Genomic DNA, 16822 nt, shown 5'->3' on the forward strand with positions numbered 1-16822 from the left:
GCTTAGATTGCTCATTGTTGAAAGAAGTTAACAATGTCGCTTTGTTTTCCCTGTTGAAATCTTTGTGGTCTGCGATTCAAGAACGACTACATCCTTACTACATCCTGCATGTTCGGAGTCACACTACGTTACCAGGGTCTGTAGCAGAAGGTAACTCTAGAGCTGATAAGCTCGCCAATCCTGCCTGGGTGGCGCCGCAGCCTGACAGTGTGGTGCAAGCTAAAGCATCACACGATTTTTTCCATCAGAGTGCACGTACTTTGCAGAAACAATTTTCCCTTACACTTGCTCAGGCTCGGGACATAGTCAGCTCATGTCCTGACTGCCAGGGATTCACTGCACCTCTGCCTGTGGGTGTCAATCCCAGAGGTTTGCAAGCGTTGCAACTCTGGCAGACAGATGTCACTCACGTTGCGGAGTTTGGTCCCCTCGAGTACGTGCACGTCTCCATTGACACCTTCTCTTCTGCTATGTGGGCATCTGCTCACGCAGGAGAGAAAAGCCGTGATGCTATCGCACACTGGCAAATCGCTTTTGCGGTTTTGGGGGTACCATCGTCCATCAAGATGGACAATGGTCCTGCCTACACCTCGCAGAGAACCAGGAGGTTCTTGCAGTTATGGGGTGTAACTCACAAATCCGGTATCCCTCATTCACCCACAGGTCAAGCAATTATCGAACATGCTCACGGTACCTTAAAACGTGTTTTGCAAAAACAAAAAGGGGGAATGTCAGGGGAACCCCCATATCCCAGGCTACAAAAAGCCTTGTATACAATTAATCACCTTACGGTGCCTTCTGATTCTAACATTCCAGTTTTTATGAAGCATTTTCTGTCTTTGCAGTTGGAAGCAGCAGTGACCCTTCCCCGAGGAAAGGTCTGGGTAAGAGACCTCATAACCAATAATTGGGAAGGTCCCTGGGACCTCATCATTTGGGGGCATGGGTATGCTTCTGTCTCCACAGATACTGGACCTCGTTGGGTGCCAGCACGGTGTGTGAGACCTGATTTGAAGCAGAACCAGCGCAGAAACAATGATGGCACAGGTTAGAGTTCTTCTGACCATCCTCATCGTCGCCTCCATCGCCGCCTGGAGTTGTGGCGGGAAGGGAGCAGCACTGATGCCTTCACTGCCTAAAGGGAATATTTGGGTGACTCTAGCTCATGCTTTGAACCAATCATCTATGTGTGTGTCGCTTGCTACGCCTCGCTCTCCTTTTCAGACATGCTTGGTAGGAGTGCCATTGCGAAATGAGACATTTAATACGGGCACTAGCGAACGGAACAACGGGACAAGGGGAAACAAGGCTGACACCAACCTATCCTAATGAACCACAGGAACTAGATTTACTGGGTTCTCTTCACGCACTTGCTTGCGTGACCTTTAATATATCCCGTGCTTGGTAYGGGGGACATTATGATGGTCCYAMACTGAATGTTRCGCCTTTGCAAGCTTGGTATGGTAATTCATCTACTTGGTGTAATAAGAGTGTGSGTGTGGRATTTTTGAACAACCAGGTGCCGCGACAGCTGCCTCCCGGAGTGTTTCTGTTATGTGGAGATCGAGCATGGGCAGGCCTCCCCTCCGACATGGTGGGAGGGCCTTGCACCTTTGGGCAACTAACAATGATGCTCCCTAATATCACACTGGCGCGCAACATCACGCGATTGATGCACCGGCAACGCAGATCGCTCTCGGGGTTCAAGCCAGATTGTGCGCGCGACCTGGAATTTTGGGGTTCTGGTACACGGGTGATAGCTTCTCTTTTTGCTCCRGTGGGTACAGCACAAGCTTTRAGGCAGCTTGATAAACTGGGCTGCTGGMTTGCTAGGWATKCTAATGCCACTTCAGCAGCTATAGCAGGATTACTAGCTGATGTTAACTCTGTACRTCATGCCACCTTGCAGAATCGAGCAGCTGTCGATTTTCTGCTTCTAGCACATGGGCATGGATGTGAGGATTTTGAAGGTCTGTGTTGCATGAACTTATCAGACCATTSGAAATCAATTTTTGCAAACATACAAGAATTACAGGATGGTGTGAAAATGCTACAAAGGAATGATAGCTGGATTGATGGGCTGTTTGACAAATGGGGCTTCTCAGGGTGGCTCAGGGATATGTTGAAGATGGGTGGAGTCATCTTGCTTGTGATATTGTTAATGTTATTGTTGGTGCCGTATTTGTTGTCTTTCCTGCAAAGGGCCCTGCAGAGAACCGTAAACACAGCATTTTTGGTTCAAAAACAAAAAAGGGGACCTGTGGGGGAACGGGGCCCCACAAACCCTGATTCTGAAACTCAGGCAATCATTGTGTATGACTGAGGCCTGGGAAAAGAAAAGGAGTGTTAACTGCCCACATGGAGGAGGAATGCTGTATCYTTGAGAAAAGCAGATTGGAATGCAGAATTGATAACGCAGGTGGCTGAAAATTAGAAACATTACTAATACTGTAGCTTTTGCAAACTCACCAATTATGTTCTGATTACTAATTAARCAGCTGTCTCTTGACCAATGTATGBTTGACACAAATGTGTACTCTGGTTGCTAAAGTGGATAAAAGAGGCTTGTCCCACAATAAAGTCCTTCTTTCTTTCTGTTTTTTTCACCCACTTTTGTGTGTTTTTTATCTATTCTTTTCTGTCGCTGTTTGGTCAGCAGCGACAGTGTTTCACTTCAGAAGACTAGTTACAAAAGTTGCAATATGGCATTCAAACCCTGAAAACCAGCTACCATCTCTTTTACAGATTTGTGTAACTTCCTGCTTGTGATAGGCAAGAAACTGCTATTTAAACAGCAAAAAAAGGAAAAAGAAAAAAAAAATTCCACCTAAAGTTGGAACAGGTAAAATGGAAATTAAATGCCACAAATTAAATACCACCATTGAATATCTAAGAAAAAGTTTTCCTTAATATAAGGTTGAACTGCTGTGACCTTGTAATACTAAAGTGCACCTTAATCTTACTATAGTTGTTCCTTAAAATGCTGTGTAAATCAACAACAATGTATAATTTTCCCCCACAGCTACTATAAAGTAATACTTTCAAAATAAAATTTTTAAAATGGCAGGAAAATTAACTGTCTGCAAATGAATAGGAAAAATAGCCATTACTGGGACAGTGATGGTGAAATATCAGGAAGCCAAAACTGTCCACCCAGACCAATTTATGACTTCTAATTGCTTATTTTAGCCCTCCTCATAAAAAAAAAAAACCAAAACCAAACCAAAACTTAATGTATAAGGTTAAAAGGCAGGCGATATTTTGCAGGTTGGTTACTAGAGAGGAAATCCAGAGGCTGGAGTTTAAGYTGGGCTGACTAACAGGGCAAGAGGACAACCTGAAGATCTTCTTGCTGCTCTGCACTTGTTCTCAAGACTGAAATTCCCTTCTCCACTTTTCCTCTGGGTATTGAATATGTAAATACAACCTGGTGGCAGAAATAAAGAGTGTGGGAATTGAGTAAGACTTGTGGTGAGAGCTGGACGAGCTGGTTACAGAGCAGCCAGGCTATGCTAAATAACCTTTGCTCTCCCTGGGTATGGTCGGCTGCAGAACACTTTCTGATAGGAACCGACTCAAACAGTATGTGCAGCCATGGCTTCACTTCTAATGTCCCAGCATAGATCAAAAAGAAGGATTCAACTAAGTCAATGATGGAGAAAAACTAATTTCATGGTAAAATAATTCTAAAATATATTTAAGGTACATTGGCAAGGCTACTTTAAAAGGGAATCTGCATTACAAAACATGTAARGGGATTGAAGACTATATTCTGATGTTCTTCTGCTGCTAAAAAAAAAAATGGTTATTCTTTATCACTTTCTGACTAYAGTATTTTATGTAAACAATTTTCTGAAAAGAATGCTTCTTCCTTCCTTCACTGTTTTGCTTTGTGTTTTATTTTTTAGACAGAATAGAAGGCACTGCTGCTTTTCCATCACCTGGAATTTCTATTTTCCTCTTAGAGGACACAGAAAAATAGGATGGAGASAAAGACTGAAAATAACACTTTAAAAAATAGCAACTGCCTAAAGGTGAACCTGTAACACCTGCCTACGAGAAGTTACTTATTAGAAATGTAAAATTTTGGCTTCACTTTTWCATATGTCAGTACCAGAGGTCACTGCAGAAAAGTTGTCAAAGCAGCTGCAGCTAAATTTTGCACATTTAGAGAGCAAGAAACGGAGGGTAATTCTGCACTCCCTGCTGCAACAAAAACATTTTCTGGAAACAGTTTAATGTTAACAAAAATGGAGCAGCCAGGTTTTCAGACCTGTGCTTCTCCAAGAACAGAATATTCAATGTTTGAACCATASCTGTGATCCCAAAATGAGGATCTTAACTTTGGACTAGAACACAAGAGTACCTGAAAATAAATATCACTCCAGATCCTAGGTTGCTACTGTATTCACTACCAGGTTAAAAAACACCACCAATCTATCTAATTGTTAGTACATGAGTGTTTTAAACAGACGTGTAGCATATTTTGTTTTCAAAAAAACAGAATTATATGGGGGAAAAAAGTTGTTTTTTACAACTAAAACAAAAGAAACATAGATACATTTAACAAATATCTTAACTAAGGCATAACAAATTCAAAGTCCATATTTCTGGTTAATGCTCTTTATGTTTGCAATGCCAAATTGCATTGTAAAAGTTATATATAAAAAAAATAAATATAGTATTTTTCTCTCACTTATGTATTTTGTAACTGGAAAAAGCAAGCCCTTTGGCTAGAAAAAGCTAAYTTAAATTCAAATTATTTAAATTATATCACTTTTCTGTAATTGTGAAGTTTTGTTATTATTAAATGTGATGATACTAGATTTAGCATAAGTCAGATGTAACACCGAATTTTCAGATCACAGCCAAAAATGAGTATTAATTTAATTTTCATAATTAAAAAGAAAAACAAAAGAAAAGATGAAATTGGTCACACATGGAAATAAACTGGATCACTTTCATTTCATGCATATTGAAATTAAATGGTGAAAAAGTGGYGAAATATGACAGGACTCAATTATCATTTCTTTAACAACTGTTACTGGCATGTAAGACACATTTCATTGTATGAACTTCAAAATTATTTACCAACCCCATGCTCAGTTGCCCTACAAAGACTCTATTTGGTTAGAAAAAAAAAAGATGTGTAAGAAGACCATAACTGAGGGAGTAYTTTTCTTCCCTTTCTTTTAAAAACCAATTTTACCCTACCATTCTTTTTTACAGACACAAGTCTATAACAAGGATTTAGCTGGTCACTTTCAATAAATCCTTTCTCATCCCATCAGGTGCTGGAAATACTTATGAAGGAAGTGTCATAAATGCTGGACTGTAGCGTGTCTTGACACTTCTGTTGGGATCTTCACTGCAGCCAGGTCCCCCTTCCCTTGATTCCTGACACTGACCCACGTCACCTGCCCAAGGACTCCACCGGTCACTGCAGCAGCACTGCTCACATCAAGCACTCCTTACACTCCACAGCAGTAAAACACAATCATCTCTGCTTGCAGTATTCCCCACCTAGCTACAGATGTTTTTCTGCCACGTTTTTCAGAAGAAAATTTTAAGATTACGGTCATTTTCATGCTTGTAGTTAGGATTATTATTAGCTCCTTGGTTTCCTCACCTTGAAGGGATTTCCCAGGTGATAACAGAGCCTTGCTCAAGCGCTGTCTTAAGCCCACAGACTGTGCTGCTGTCTTATCTGCTTCTGCCTATGTTCTGTATTCATTTCACCCACTCTAGTCCCTGTTTGTTTTGCTAATGGACTTGCTGTCATGGCATACATAAAAGTAATACTAATATGATCAGGGAAATTCAAGCCCCCAAAACACAATCTCAAAATGTTTTGCTTTCTATAATGGTTTGCTATAGCAAGTCAAAAAGTTTGCAGCTGAGAAAATGCCTAGAGCCAACAAAGAAACCCAAAAGACAAAATCAGACACTGTAGCTTGAACATCAGACATGTCTGTGTGAACACCAGACATGTCTGTGTGGGAATCTGAGGTGTTTGTTTAGAAAGAAACGAACTATGCTGCATTATTGTTTGTTCTGAATTTTAATCATTCACTTCAGATAATGAGAACACACTCATGACCTTTTATAATTACACTAATATACTCCTYGTGCAAAGCACTTGAGTCCTATCCATTGTGGAGCATTACTTTTGGAGCACATGACCTAGCTGAAACAGGCTCGAGGCAAAGCAATTAATCTCAATTTATCCCAATTTCTCTCTTAAGCAGTTATACTATTACTCTTTTATCTCACAGACACTGTGAGCAGCCTTGGTAAATATTCTGAAAGTGAAATTTTCCATCAAAAGCCTTCCAAACACTAACCAAGTGTAAGCCCAYGATGGCTGTTTTCAGTTCTCCCTGTATGCAGGAGGGATGACACAAGGCTCTTACTAAAAACAAATGTGCTTCAAACAAAATGCTTACCAAGWGAGAATCATTATATGCAGCCAAAGGGAGAACACTAAAACTTGCCAAAATTCATATTATGAAAAAAACCCAATCAATGCTCTTCTAAAAAAATAATTGGGGAAAATTCAAGAAATTTGGATAGCTTTGTATGGGTTTTACCAATGCTCATTTTCTATTGTACCTCAGAGGCACACGATGATGATGATATTTCCTCAGCTGAATTAACATGGCCAATACTCTGCAAAGTAAATATGCTCCTATTGATTAAATTCAGCATGGGGCAAACTTAAGCTGTTTTATCTGACCGTCAGTGAATGTTTTGCTGGCTGGGAATGTCCTGAAAGGGGAACAGAAGTGCTTCTAGGAAAGGAATCAATACTGTCCAAACCAATTTTTTTTCACTGTTATCAAGGACAACCCTGCAATTAAGAAACAATTCCCTTAAACTGTCCACCACAGTGCATGGAAAGTGACTACCTAAGACAGCTTCTCAGAGTGGGAGTTTGCACCTTGCCTCATAGGTTGGAATAATGTTATTACCCAAGAAGATCCTCAATTGTATATAAAAGGTTTCATTGTAACTGAATTTTTGGTTCAAAGAAAAATGCTTTTCTTACTTCCATGACATCATCATGAAGAACTCAGGGCATGAACGAGTATCATCGTGAGGAAGTCAGGACATATTTGATAAATTACACAAAGCCAAATTAGTCTGAGATGTTGGGTTTGTAATAACCTTGATAACTAGGAAATCCTAGTTGCATTGCAGAACTATAGAAAATTTACCCTAATCCACAGAGATAACAGTGGTTATGGATTTGCCTAATAACCACTGCAATATTTTGGCCTGAGATGTTGTCTCAACACTTTCCAAAAGTATATTCGCTAATTTGTTCACATCAGTAGCTGTGATCCATCATCACAATGTACCTGTTCCATCCGTGGTTCCAACATAGACCTCCTTCCCCAGATTTGAGGTTTGTAGAATATTGTGTGTGCTTGGCCTTATTGTACCTCCTCACTCTCTCTGTATTTATATTGAGGAGGGAAACAGTTTTCCCTGCCCAGTGTTCATAAGAATTAAAATAGAAAAAAACTCCTGAAATTTAAATTACAAATAGATGCAGAAATGGTTACTAGCCAAAAGAAGAATCAAAAAGTTTACCTTGAATTTCTAAAAGAGAATTCTTTAATTGAAAACCTTAACACAGGCTTTTATCTTTTTTTTTTTTCCTTGTTTTTTTCCTTTGTTTGTTTGGGGTTTTGGTTTGTTTCAGATCCATCATAGTGTTTTATCAGCTGGCTCTAAATTTATCCAAATCTGGAGTTACAAGTCATTTTATTAGAAATAAGCRTTATAATAGAATATAAAGTTATCATTATGTTCAGCTAAATAACAAGGTAAATAATGCTAAATAATAATGTAAAACTGTAACAGTGCTTGAAAACAACGGTATGACAAATGTTTGAATCAAACAATTCTGTTCACATGAGCTGTTTATTAGAACTACCACCTGTCTTGGCAAAGACTATTGATTATTCTGTAACTCTAGCAATTCAATGGTTCCATTTCAAACACAGTAACTGGCAAGTGATTTGCAAAACATTTTTGACTTGTGTGCTCCTTTCTCAGAAGCTCTTTTCATAATATTAGATAAATTCAAAAAGTATGTATTTTAGAGGAGAAATTTAACTATAAACCTGATGCACTTCTCTTGTGCATCTCACACCCTGGAAGGGCACATAGAAAGGATTTCTCAGAATGAGTAATAGAGCACAGCAGCATGGAAGAAATGAAGCACTGTAATTTTGCCTTTTTATTCATAGTACTTCAATGCCCTGCAGACCCATCGCTTCTCACCAAGTATTTGAATAATGTGTAGCTCCTGAAGTCCTGCAGCTCCTTCAAGGAACATCATCAACTTTATGAAAAGGAAAGGGGTTTCAGGTAAAAGAGCAATTGCTCAGGTTAGATGGTGTATTAAAAGTTATTTCAGCTGTAAGACTGAAAGGGTAAATTGTGGAAATGTTTTTAAAGAAAGAAGATTGAGCATCATGAAATCCCGTAAAACCTGTGAGATTGAGATGTTTACCATTTATCAGGCAAGATAAACAGGGCAAAGCAAACGCTAGTTAGAGATCAAAATCCCTCCAAGTTCAGAAAGCATTTTACGTGACCACTGTTCCGCATCAATATTCAATCAGCTCCAGGGCAGGTCCCCAGTGAAGTAACRGCAAACTAAAGCAGTGATTAGAGACAAACAAACCTAAACAAGTATTTATACAAGGACTAATGATCATTTAATACAGTGATTTGGCTATGAATTAATGCAATRTGAGGAATAGAAGAATACATAATGAGATTTTTGGGCTGAGGGTGTATACCTTGCTGTCATTTCAGGATAATATCAAAGTCATAGATCTTAAGGAAAAGTACTTTGGAAACTTGCTTCCCATCTTATTTTAATAGTTGTTTTATAAGTAAATACAAAATCAGAAACTTGGGGTAAGATTAGGAAGAGCCTGCTTGGAGTTGGTGATTGTGCATGTTAATGAAGATGCAGATTTCCTCTATCCTGAAGGCCAAAGATGGTTTAAGAGGACCAGCACCATCTATCTCCAAAACATACATGCACAYACCCTACAGAAACCCTCAGGTATGCACAGGCACAGGAGAGAAAACAAGGTGCCTTCTGCTCCTAAGGCAGAAAGGTATGCCAGACTTAAAAAACAGAGGGGTAAATCCAGGGAGCAGCRCTTGGTAGGAAATCAGGCATTGTGAGAAGAAGTTAATGGAGTCCTTGCTCCTGAACAGCCCTGATTTATCACCCAGTGGCTACCTTCGTAGGGAAGGGAATAATCAATTTGGATCAGAAAACGGGAATGCACAATTGCTTCCTCTCCTTTTACGTGTCCTAAACACTACAGTTCTGAGTGASACTGGAGCTGAGACGCTTAGGGCAGTGTCTGTGCTGCTCAGGGTCATGGTGAATGTTTGTCCACAGAATTCACTGTCTCCTGTATAGTGATCTGTACACGCTTCAAAGATTCTTCAAAGGGTGGGATACTCAAAAATACTGAAAATTTGTGTATGATGTACACACACCTCTGCTAAGGCWGCTTGCTGTGCTAGAATTGTACCAAAGGAATTTAACTGGAGTTACTTAGTTAAAAGGGCTCATGTATTTGGGGCTTGATAGAAATTTGGGAAAGGTTAGGATGACACAAGTAGACTCTAACAGTAAAATTCCTTGCAGGCCCCAYCTCACATCTATCTTTGTTTGGATTGAGCTCTTAGCTGTTTGAAGAGGAGAAGASAATCAACTTAAAATCAGGTTATGGTCAAAACCCAATGGTTGTATGGAAGGAGAGGCAACTTTTATTGCAAACTTAGCAGGATAAGTAGGAATGAAAGAGAACCCTTTACTCAACATAGGAAGATGCTACTAAGTCCTGGGGAGGAGAGTCCACAAATTAGTTKCATTCAAGTAAGGGAAATATTTTTAGAGTAACCCAGTACATGGAAACATCATAAAGAAATTGATACAGGTAGCAAAGAACAAATTAGATATCCTTAGAATAAGGTTCCTTTAAACTCTCTATTTGAAATGGAAAGGAGCAAGCAAAAGGAAATGGAAATAATAGCAATGATGAAACTTWTGAAGGAAGTATGTGAGGCAGAACCAAGGACCCCACACTGACAATGTTCCACTGATATGGAAAAACAAATCAGTAAATCAATATGAAAAATCCAAGTAAATATATTTTTTTAGCAACCATAATGCCAGCTAACCCCTTCCCTTCTGAAATCTAATGCARCTATTCCTCAGCTAAAGGAAGATGCTGTATAAAACCAAAGATTTTTTAATCTGCTGTTCCTGACAATGTCCAGTAGTGGAAACTGAAAGATCATAAAAATAGGCCAAGCTTGTAATACTTTTTTCTTAACACAGTGGAGATTTTAGTTCAGATATTTCCCGATACAGAGATTATATCTCCGTGTTTAATAACCCTCAGCAGTTCTTTCTTCCATCACTTTTGTTTTTTAACACATGAAGACTTTAAGCAATACAGAAACATTCTCTTGCAAAAAAATAGTTTCATTAATTAATGTGAAAAACTGTCTTATTATGTTTATGTTGAACCTGTCACCTGCTGACATTTAATAACTCTTAGTTTTTATGTTACAAAGGTAATGACAATCATGTCTCATATAAAACATTATTCAGCTAGAACATGGTTTTAAAAATGCTCAGAAGATGCTTTCTCCATGAAAACCTAGACAAAAAAATGGTGCAAGACAAGTAACAGTAGAAGTAATTTTTATTATATTGATTTCTTTCTTGTGCCTTATTCTAGGTGACTGCTTGGATCACAGTCTTAAGTGTTCCTTGCATATTAAGTTCAGAGTCATGCTAAGACTTACACATATATTGTCYACATCTTAATCCTATAGCAATAGTTAATCATTCTTCAAGCAGTAAACAAGAAGGATAGGACACCCACGACAGGATGAATATGAAAGGATAGGACAGCAYGAGCAGCCCCAAAACTCCCATCAGAGAGATAATGATCCTGGGGAGCTTGCAGGRAAGGAGAAAAAGCATGCCATGGAGTTAATTTTTAATTTTTCCTGTACAAGCATAGAGCTAATTAAGTTTCCCTSCTTGAACAGCATTTATATGTACAGTAACTTGTGAGAATTTTCTTTTTAGACAGAAAATACAGGCTTTATGAAGTCACAGCATTTGTTGAACTCATCAGGTTAGTTCTGTGGTGTCTTTATATTCCTTTTCTACATTTTGAGAGGCTACAAAGGCAACATTTGTCAGAGACCCTACGCTCTGTTATTGTAAAACCACAGCCAAATGCTAAGTAATTACTATGATCGAGTAGTTTTCCATTTACAGTTTCATATGGCTATTTGCTTTCTAGTTCTCTCTGTACAACAAACACAAAAAGCTCATAAAAAAACCACAATGTAAAACAGCACCTTCTCTCTCTAGCAGAATGTCTAAGCTTCCTATTTCTGATGGCTTCAAAGTTCTCAAATGTGAATCATTGGTTTGTTGGKKTTTTTTTTTCCCAAAAATGCTAAGCATTTCTCATCACTTGATGAACAATGCAAAAACACTAAACCCAGAGGGAAAAACACCCATGAGCCTTTCTCAACAATAAAATGCATAGAAATGGCAGACTTTTGCAACATTTCAAAATGTCAAGAATCCTTTTAGATACTTTAAGAACTACAAACAAGTAAAAGTCAGGCAATTCATTTCCCAAACACGTTTAGAGTAAACATTTCTCTTTGCACCGTACCTTTTCTATTTTATTGTGGCAAAGGGTTAATTAATCCAGCACAATGACTCACCTACTGCAGCATCACAAAAGTACTTCGAAAAATGTACACACTGCACATAGGCAAATGTTTATGGTTCTTGTACAGGAAAAAAACCAGCATTGTCTAGGGTTCTCAAATTTGTATTTTGGAAAATGGAAACAATTGGAACCTTCGCACTCAGCACTGGTACAGCCACACCTGCAATACTGGTCCAGTACTGGGGAAAGCCCAGTGAAGGGCTGCTAATTAAGATGATGGGCCTGGAGCAGCTTTTCACTAATTAGAAGCTGAGAGAGCTGGGACTGTTCAGCACTAGAGAAGAGAAGGCTTRGAAGGTTTGGAGGATCTCATCAATGTATAYAAATAAGGGRAAGCTGCAAAGAGRAGGGAGCCATCACTCCCTTCCCTGYTRCTTCCATCCCTAGTAGTGGTTGACACTGGATATTTAGCAAAAGAATATACCATCCTCTTTGACAGAGCAATTCTTCTTTCCCTCTGCCCAACCTTCCAGCAACCTTTCATCTCCCCACAAATTGTGTTTCAAGGATTCCCAGTTCCTATCATCATGCTTAACAGCTGTAGATGGAAGTATCCATCATGAATTTGTCTAATTTCTTTTGAACTCATTCAGACTTTAAGCCTCCACTCTTGCAACAATGAACCCCACAATTTAATTATGGCCATAATGATTAACTACTTCCTTTCATTTATCTTAAAGCTACTGCTTGGTCATTTCCCTCAATCTGGCCTTGTTTTTTTCCTACGAGAAAAAGCAAATAATAACTCTTTTTTCACCTTCTCTATGATATTAATGATTTTGCATACTTTGCTCTTAATTCTCCKGAGTCATTCTTTTTCTAAACTGAAAAATTCTTTAATGTCTCTTCATACAGAGATTGTTCCTTCTCTCTGATGCAAGACATCTTGGACTTATACATACTTATACAAGAGCATGATGCTTTTCACTTACGCTTTCTTCTCCTTTCATGATCATTTCTTAACATTAACCAAGCCTCCTATAATTCCTCCTTTTCAAGCTGAAGAGTGCAATTTAATCCTTCTGTATGCAGAATCTGTTCCAGCCTTTACATAATGCTATCACATCCTTCTTGAGGGAGACAAGAAGTGCATCCATGTAAAAGCCATGAACTGTAACACAATGGCATTTTGGTTTTTCCAAAAGCTGATGCTGCCTGTGCTATTCTATTTTTATCCTAGATCTTAAAATCTAAATTTCTTCATGGAAGTGGAAAACTGTTGATATGAGAAAGAGCCCACATGGAGAGAGATTTTTCTTTTCTTTAAGGCTTCAGTCTTTCTCTGCTGTACCAAATTCCARAACCTTCATGTTTTGGAATGGATCTCTCTAGCAGGCAGTTAYGTTCTGCCTCGATGGATATTTCTTCAGCCACCTCCTCCAGATGGCTTGCAGGAAGTTAGGTCTTCGAAGGTCTCAGAAAAATTCCTCTTGAACTTGATCGAGCCTGGTCCAGAGATGAGGATGATCTAAACACTGCAGACACCTTCTGCACAGAATTAAGGGAGCTCTATGCTAAACACAGAGAGAGCAGCATATTTTGCAAGCACTCCTCTTGCTTCTTTGGAGTCTCCAGCACTTTCCTCAGACTGTAGAAGGAAGACTCTATTGCCCCTTGAGACAGCAGGAAACAGGACAAGTAAGCACTTCAAACAAGAACTCAGAATAATGAGGAATGTGAACAAAATAAATACATAAGACAGAAAGAAAAAAAAAAAAAGGATGGAAGGGAATGCAAAATGGCAGTGGGAAGAGAGTATGAAAAGAACCAGAGCAAAGAAGGATGGGATACAAAGTGAAAAGCTTGCAAGAAACGTATAGAGAAAAGACAAAGATATGAACATTTGTAGCTCAGAATATGACATCAAGGAGAAAAAAAGAAAGCTATCATGGGCCCTGAGAAAAGAGTTATGAGTGGGATTATGCTGACTAGAGAGAGGTTCTTCATGAGGTCAGCTCTGTTCTACCAGGTTTGCATTCTTTGTTGAATTCTCTGGGATGGCCTATCATTTTCCAGCAACGGTACCTAAATTAGGGAGATTCTCCTGATGTGACTACAATAAGTAAATGCCTGAGTAAAGTCACTGTAAACATCACTGTTGTCAGTTTAGCTCTCCACCATCTTCTAGGAGAKTCGATAGAGGGATGGCATGGATAAGCCTGCTGTGAAAAAAAAAAACCTGAAACATCACAGATGATTCATCAAGAGGAAGGAAAAGAGAACCCATAGAGTTTCACCATATTCAGACTAACATTTGGACATCTAGAATASTAAACACAAAGAGGATGCTAAAGTATCAAGTCCACCATTCAAGGATCAGAGATGAGAAAACAAATCCTACTTAAATTATGTTGTCATTTCTTTGTTAAATGCACTACATGATTATATGATCATGTACTCTTTAATTAAATTACATTAAGGACAGACAAATCAGAATGTCAGTGATACTTTTCTACAAAATCAGCCATATGGATCTCTTTATTTCTGCTGTCACGAAAGTTAGATAATGAGTAATGACTCAGACAGGAGACTTGAGAAGAAAAGCAGATTCAGAGTGGTTTATACACTCTACACCTCGAAAACTGTGTCATCTCYTAACATTGCCTGTAATCCCTGTATCATGTTGATCAAGGCTCCCCTTTTAAGATAATCACAAAAATCTAGGCTCTTCTCCACCAGTTAAGTCAGGTCTCTACATCAGATGGTCTGAGGTAGCCAGGTGTACTGACTGCTCACTTCTAGAGCTCTGCTCCTCTATAAACAAGAAAGAGGACAGTGGGCACCCAGCAGCCTCCCTGAGATCCTTTCTACATCTTTACTACACCCAGTATGGCAGCGTGGGGTCTGATTCATTATTTAACAAATCCAAATAGCTCTAACTGCCATTGATGCAAAAACACAGCAAGATATTATTGAAGTTCATGTGCAGAGTTCCCAAATTGCTCCGGCCAAAATTATTTATTACAACCTCTGTGGCTTATTCCCTCATATGTGTGCAGTGATTACAGCACACCTCATATGTGTGCAGTGATTACAGCAGCACCTCACTGCACAGGGATGTTCTAAAGATTGTTCACCAGGATCTAAGAGGTTGCTGTAATCAGGGAGGAGATGGTGTTTTTTTCTAATGTGCCTTTGATAACCTGACATCTTACAAAGAGCAGCTCAGGGAAATGAAAAGATTGTATCTGCTGTAGGATGCATCTGTCGTACATAAATGACGCACAAGAATGCACAATGAAGATGAGCACACAGCAAGAGCCTGTTCACTCAACAAGTCTAACCCTCTGGGATAAATAAGATGGGAATTTTTGCTGTTCACAAGATGTTTGGGGAGTCTTCATATTTTCAAGAATGTTTTCTTAAAATGCTTTAAATTTCYTTTTTGCATTAAAAAGAATGAGAAAGAACCATATCCGTGCTTCTAAATACCCATTATATATGAGGTAAAAACCAAAAAATTTTACCAATATTTCATTTTTGAAAACAAGATAAACACAATTCCTTGCCTACCTGCAGAGGGGAGAAAAAAACCCAAACTGATTTATAAATATGAGCAATTCAGACTGATTTCATATCTCCCTAACCCATGGAAGTTATCTCCCAGTGAAACACAGGTATGTTATAAAACCAAATGCCCTATAAACGGCTCTTGAAATAGAACACTGCATGACTTAAGCATTTACATTTGATGAAAATAAATAATTCCTTCAGTGATTGCAGACTGTTTTATTATTTTCTGAAAACTACAGACACAAAACTCAATAGAAGTGAATACGCAATACAGTGAGTCATCTGAGCAACAAATTAGCTCCATTTAATTCTTCAAGGTTACTTTATAAATTAAGTCTGATGAGATGTCTGAGTCATTAGCGCTAGAAATGTCAAAGGAATGCATTCTGTTTATAAATTTCCTTGATTTTGAGTTATATGAAAGTGTGTCCAGTCTTCTGGGTTTTTTTCAAAAGTTGTTTCCCAAGTCTCTGCAAGCAGGTGATCACAGWAGCGTGTATGCTGCATTTTGAAAGAAACTAATAATTTTAGTGCTCTCACTGAGATAAAAAGTAATCATCTAAATTTGTGTTTCTTGGGGCAGCAAGAGTGTCACCAGACAGATCCTAGAAGAGAGACCTTAAACATGTGTGCATGAATGCTGCCTAACTTCACCAATAACAAACATTACTTGAAAAACAAACTATCTGAAGATGGTTACCCTCTACTATTGCTTTCTTAGGAGAGTCATGATTTTTCTCATACCTGGGTTACACAGGATTAGCATGGAGGAATGGGAGAATACACTCCCCAACTTCCAAATCACACTTCTCATTTGAAAGTGCATATTGCCACCATTACTCCATGCGGAAATAAGAAACAACTCAAAGCACTCGTGCCACGTGTAGCTAGGTCAGATGGTTGGTTATGATTAAATCCTGCCTCAGCTTACTGACCTGAATAAATTCTAACACATACGGAACAAGATGATAAATTCTCACCAAGAATACCAACCACTTTCTCTAATAGCTGGATGATGTAGAGTGATTCAGTGTTACTCCTGGGACACTTTTAAAAGATTATCTTAGTCATGGCTTGTGTGTTGATTTGTACAGAATAACTTGCAAATTTACCACTGGGATTGTGAAAGGCAYCAGAAATATTTGTGATAAATGACTGTAAAGGAAAAGCAGCCTCAGAAAACTGTGAAGAGTATTCTCTCCTATTCAAAATTACCTTGTTAATTTTACTTTTAAATATTTTAATCAATGTCATGGATAATCTGTTTTATGCCATACAGAATGTGACAATGATGCTGATTAATTCCCCTGTAAATACCAGGTGATCCTGGTTCAGCACTTCACAGCACAGAATTATCCTGAAGACCAGAGAAATAGGCTTTCTGGACTTTTATTCCTTAATCTATTTCTTTCCAATATGTACTATACCATCTGGCATCATTAAAGCACATTAGCTCTGTGAATACACTTTTGAATACATAAAGTTTGAGCCCAGCACGT

The 16822-nt window shown here is 38.6% G+C and overlaps 2 protein-coding genes across 3 annotated transcripts in view; one reads left to right on the forward strand and one right to left on the reverse strand.

Moving 5' to 3' along the window:
* Positions 1-2598, forward strand: part of LOC130573645 (uncharacterized) — a 7333-nt gene extending 4735 nt beyond the window's left edge. For both annotated transcript variants that reach the window (XM_057366213.1, XM_057366211.1), the window contains exon 2: positions 967-2598. In XM_057366213.1, coding sequence (XP_057222196.1) covers positions 1253-2323 — 1071 coding nt within the window. In that variant the 5' untranslated portion in view covers positions 967-1252 and the 3' untranslated portion in view covers positions 2324-2598. The remainder of the gene's footprint in view (positions 1-966) is intronic.
* The window catches only part of HS6ST3 (heparan sulfate 6-O-sulfotransferase 3), a 281833-nt gene that overhangs the window by 172967 nt on the left and 92044 nt on the right, over positions 1-16822 (reverse strand). The gene's annotated exons all lie outside the window — the stretch shown is intronic.

The sequence above is a fragment of the Malurus melanocephalus genome, unplaced genomic scaffold (genome assembly GCF_030028575.1).
Source record: "Malurus melanocephalus ecotype Western Australia unplaced genomic scaffold, MMel_1.1 scaffold_61, whole genome shotgun sequence".
Lineage (NCBI taxonomy): Eukaryota > Metazoa > Chordata > Aves > Passeriformes > Maluridae > Malurus > Malurus melanocephalus.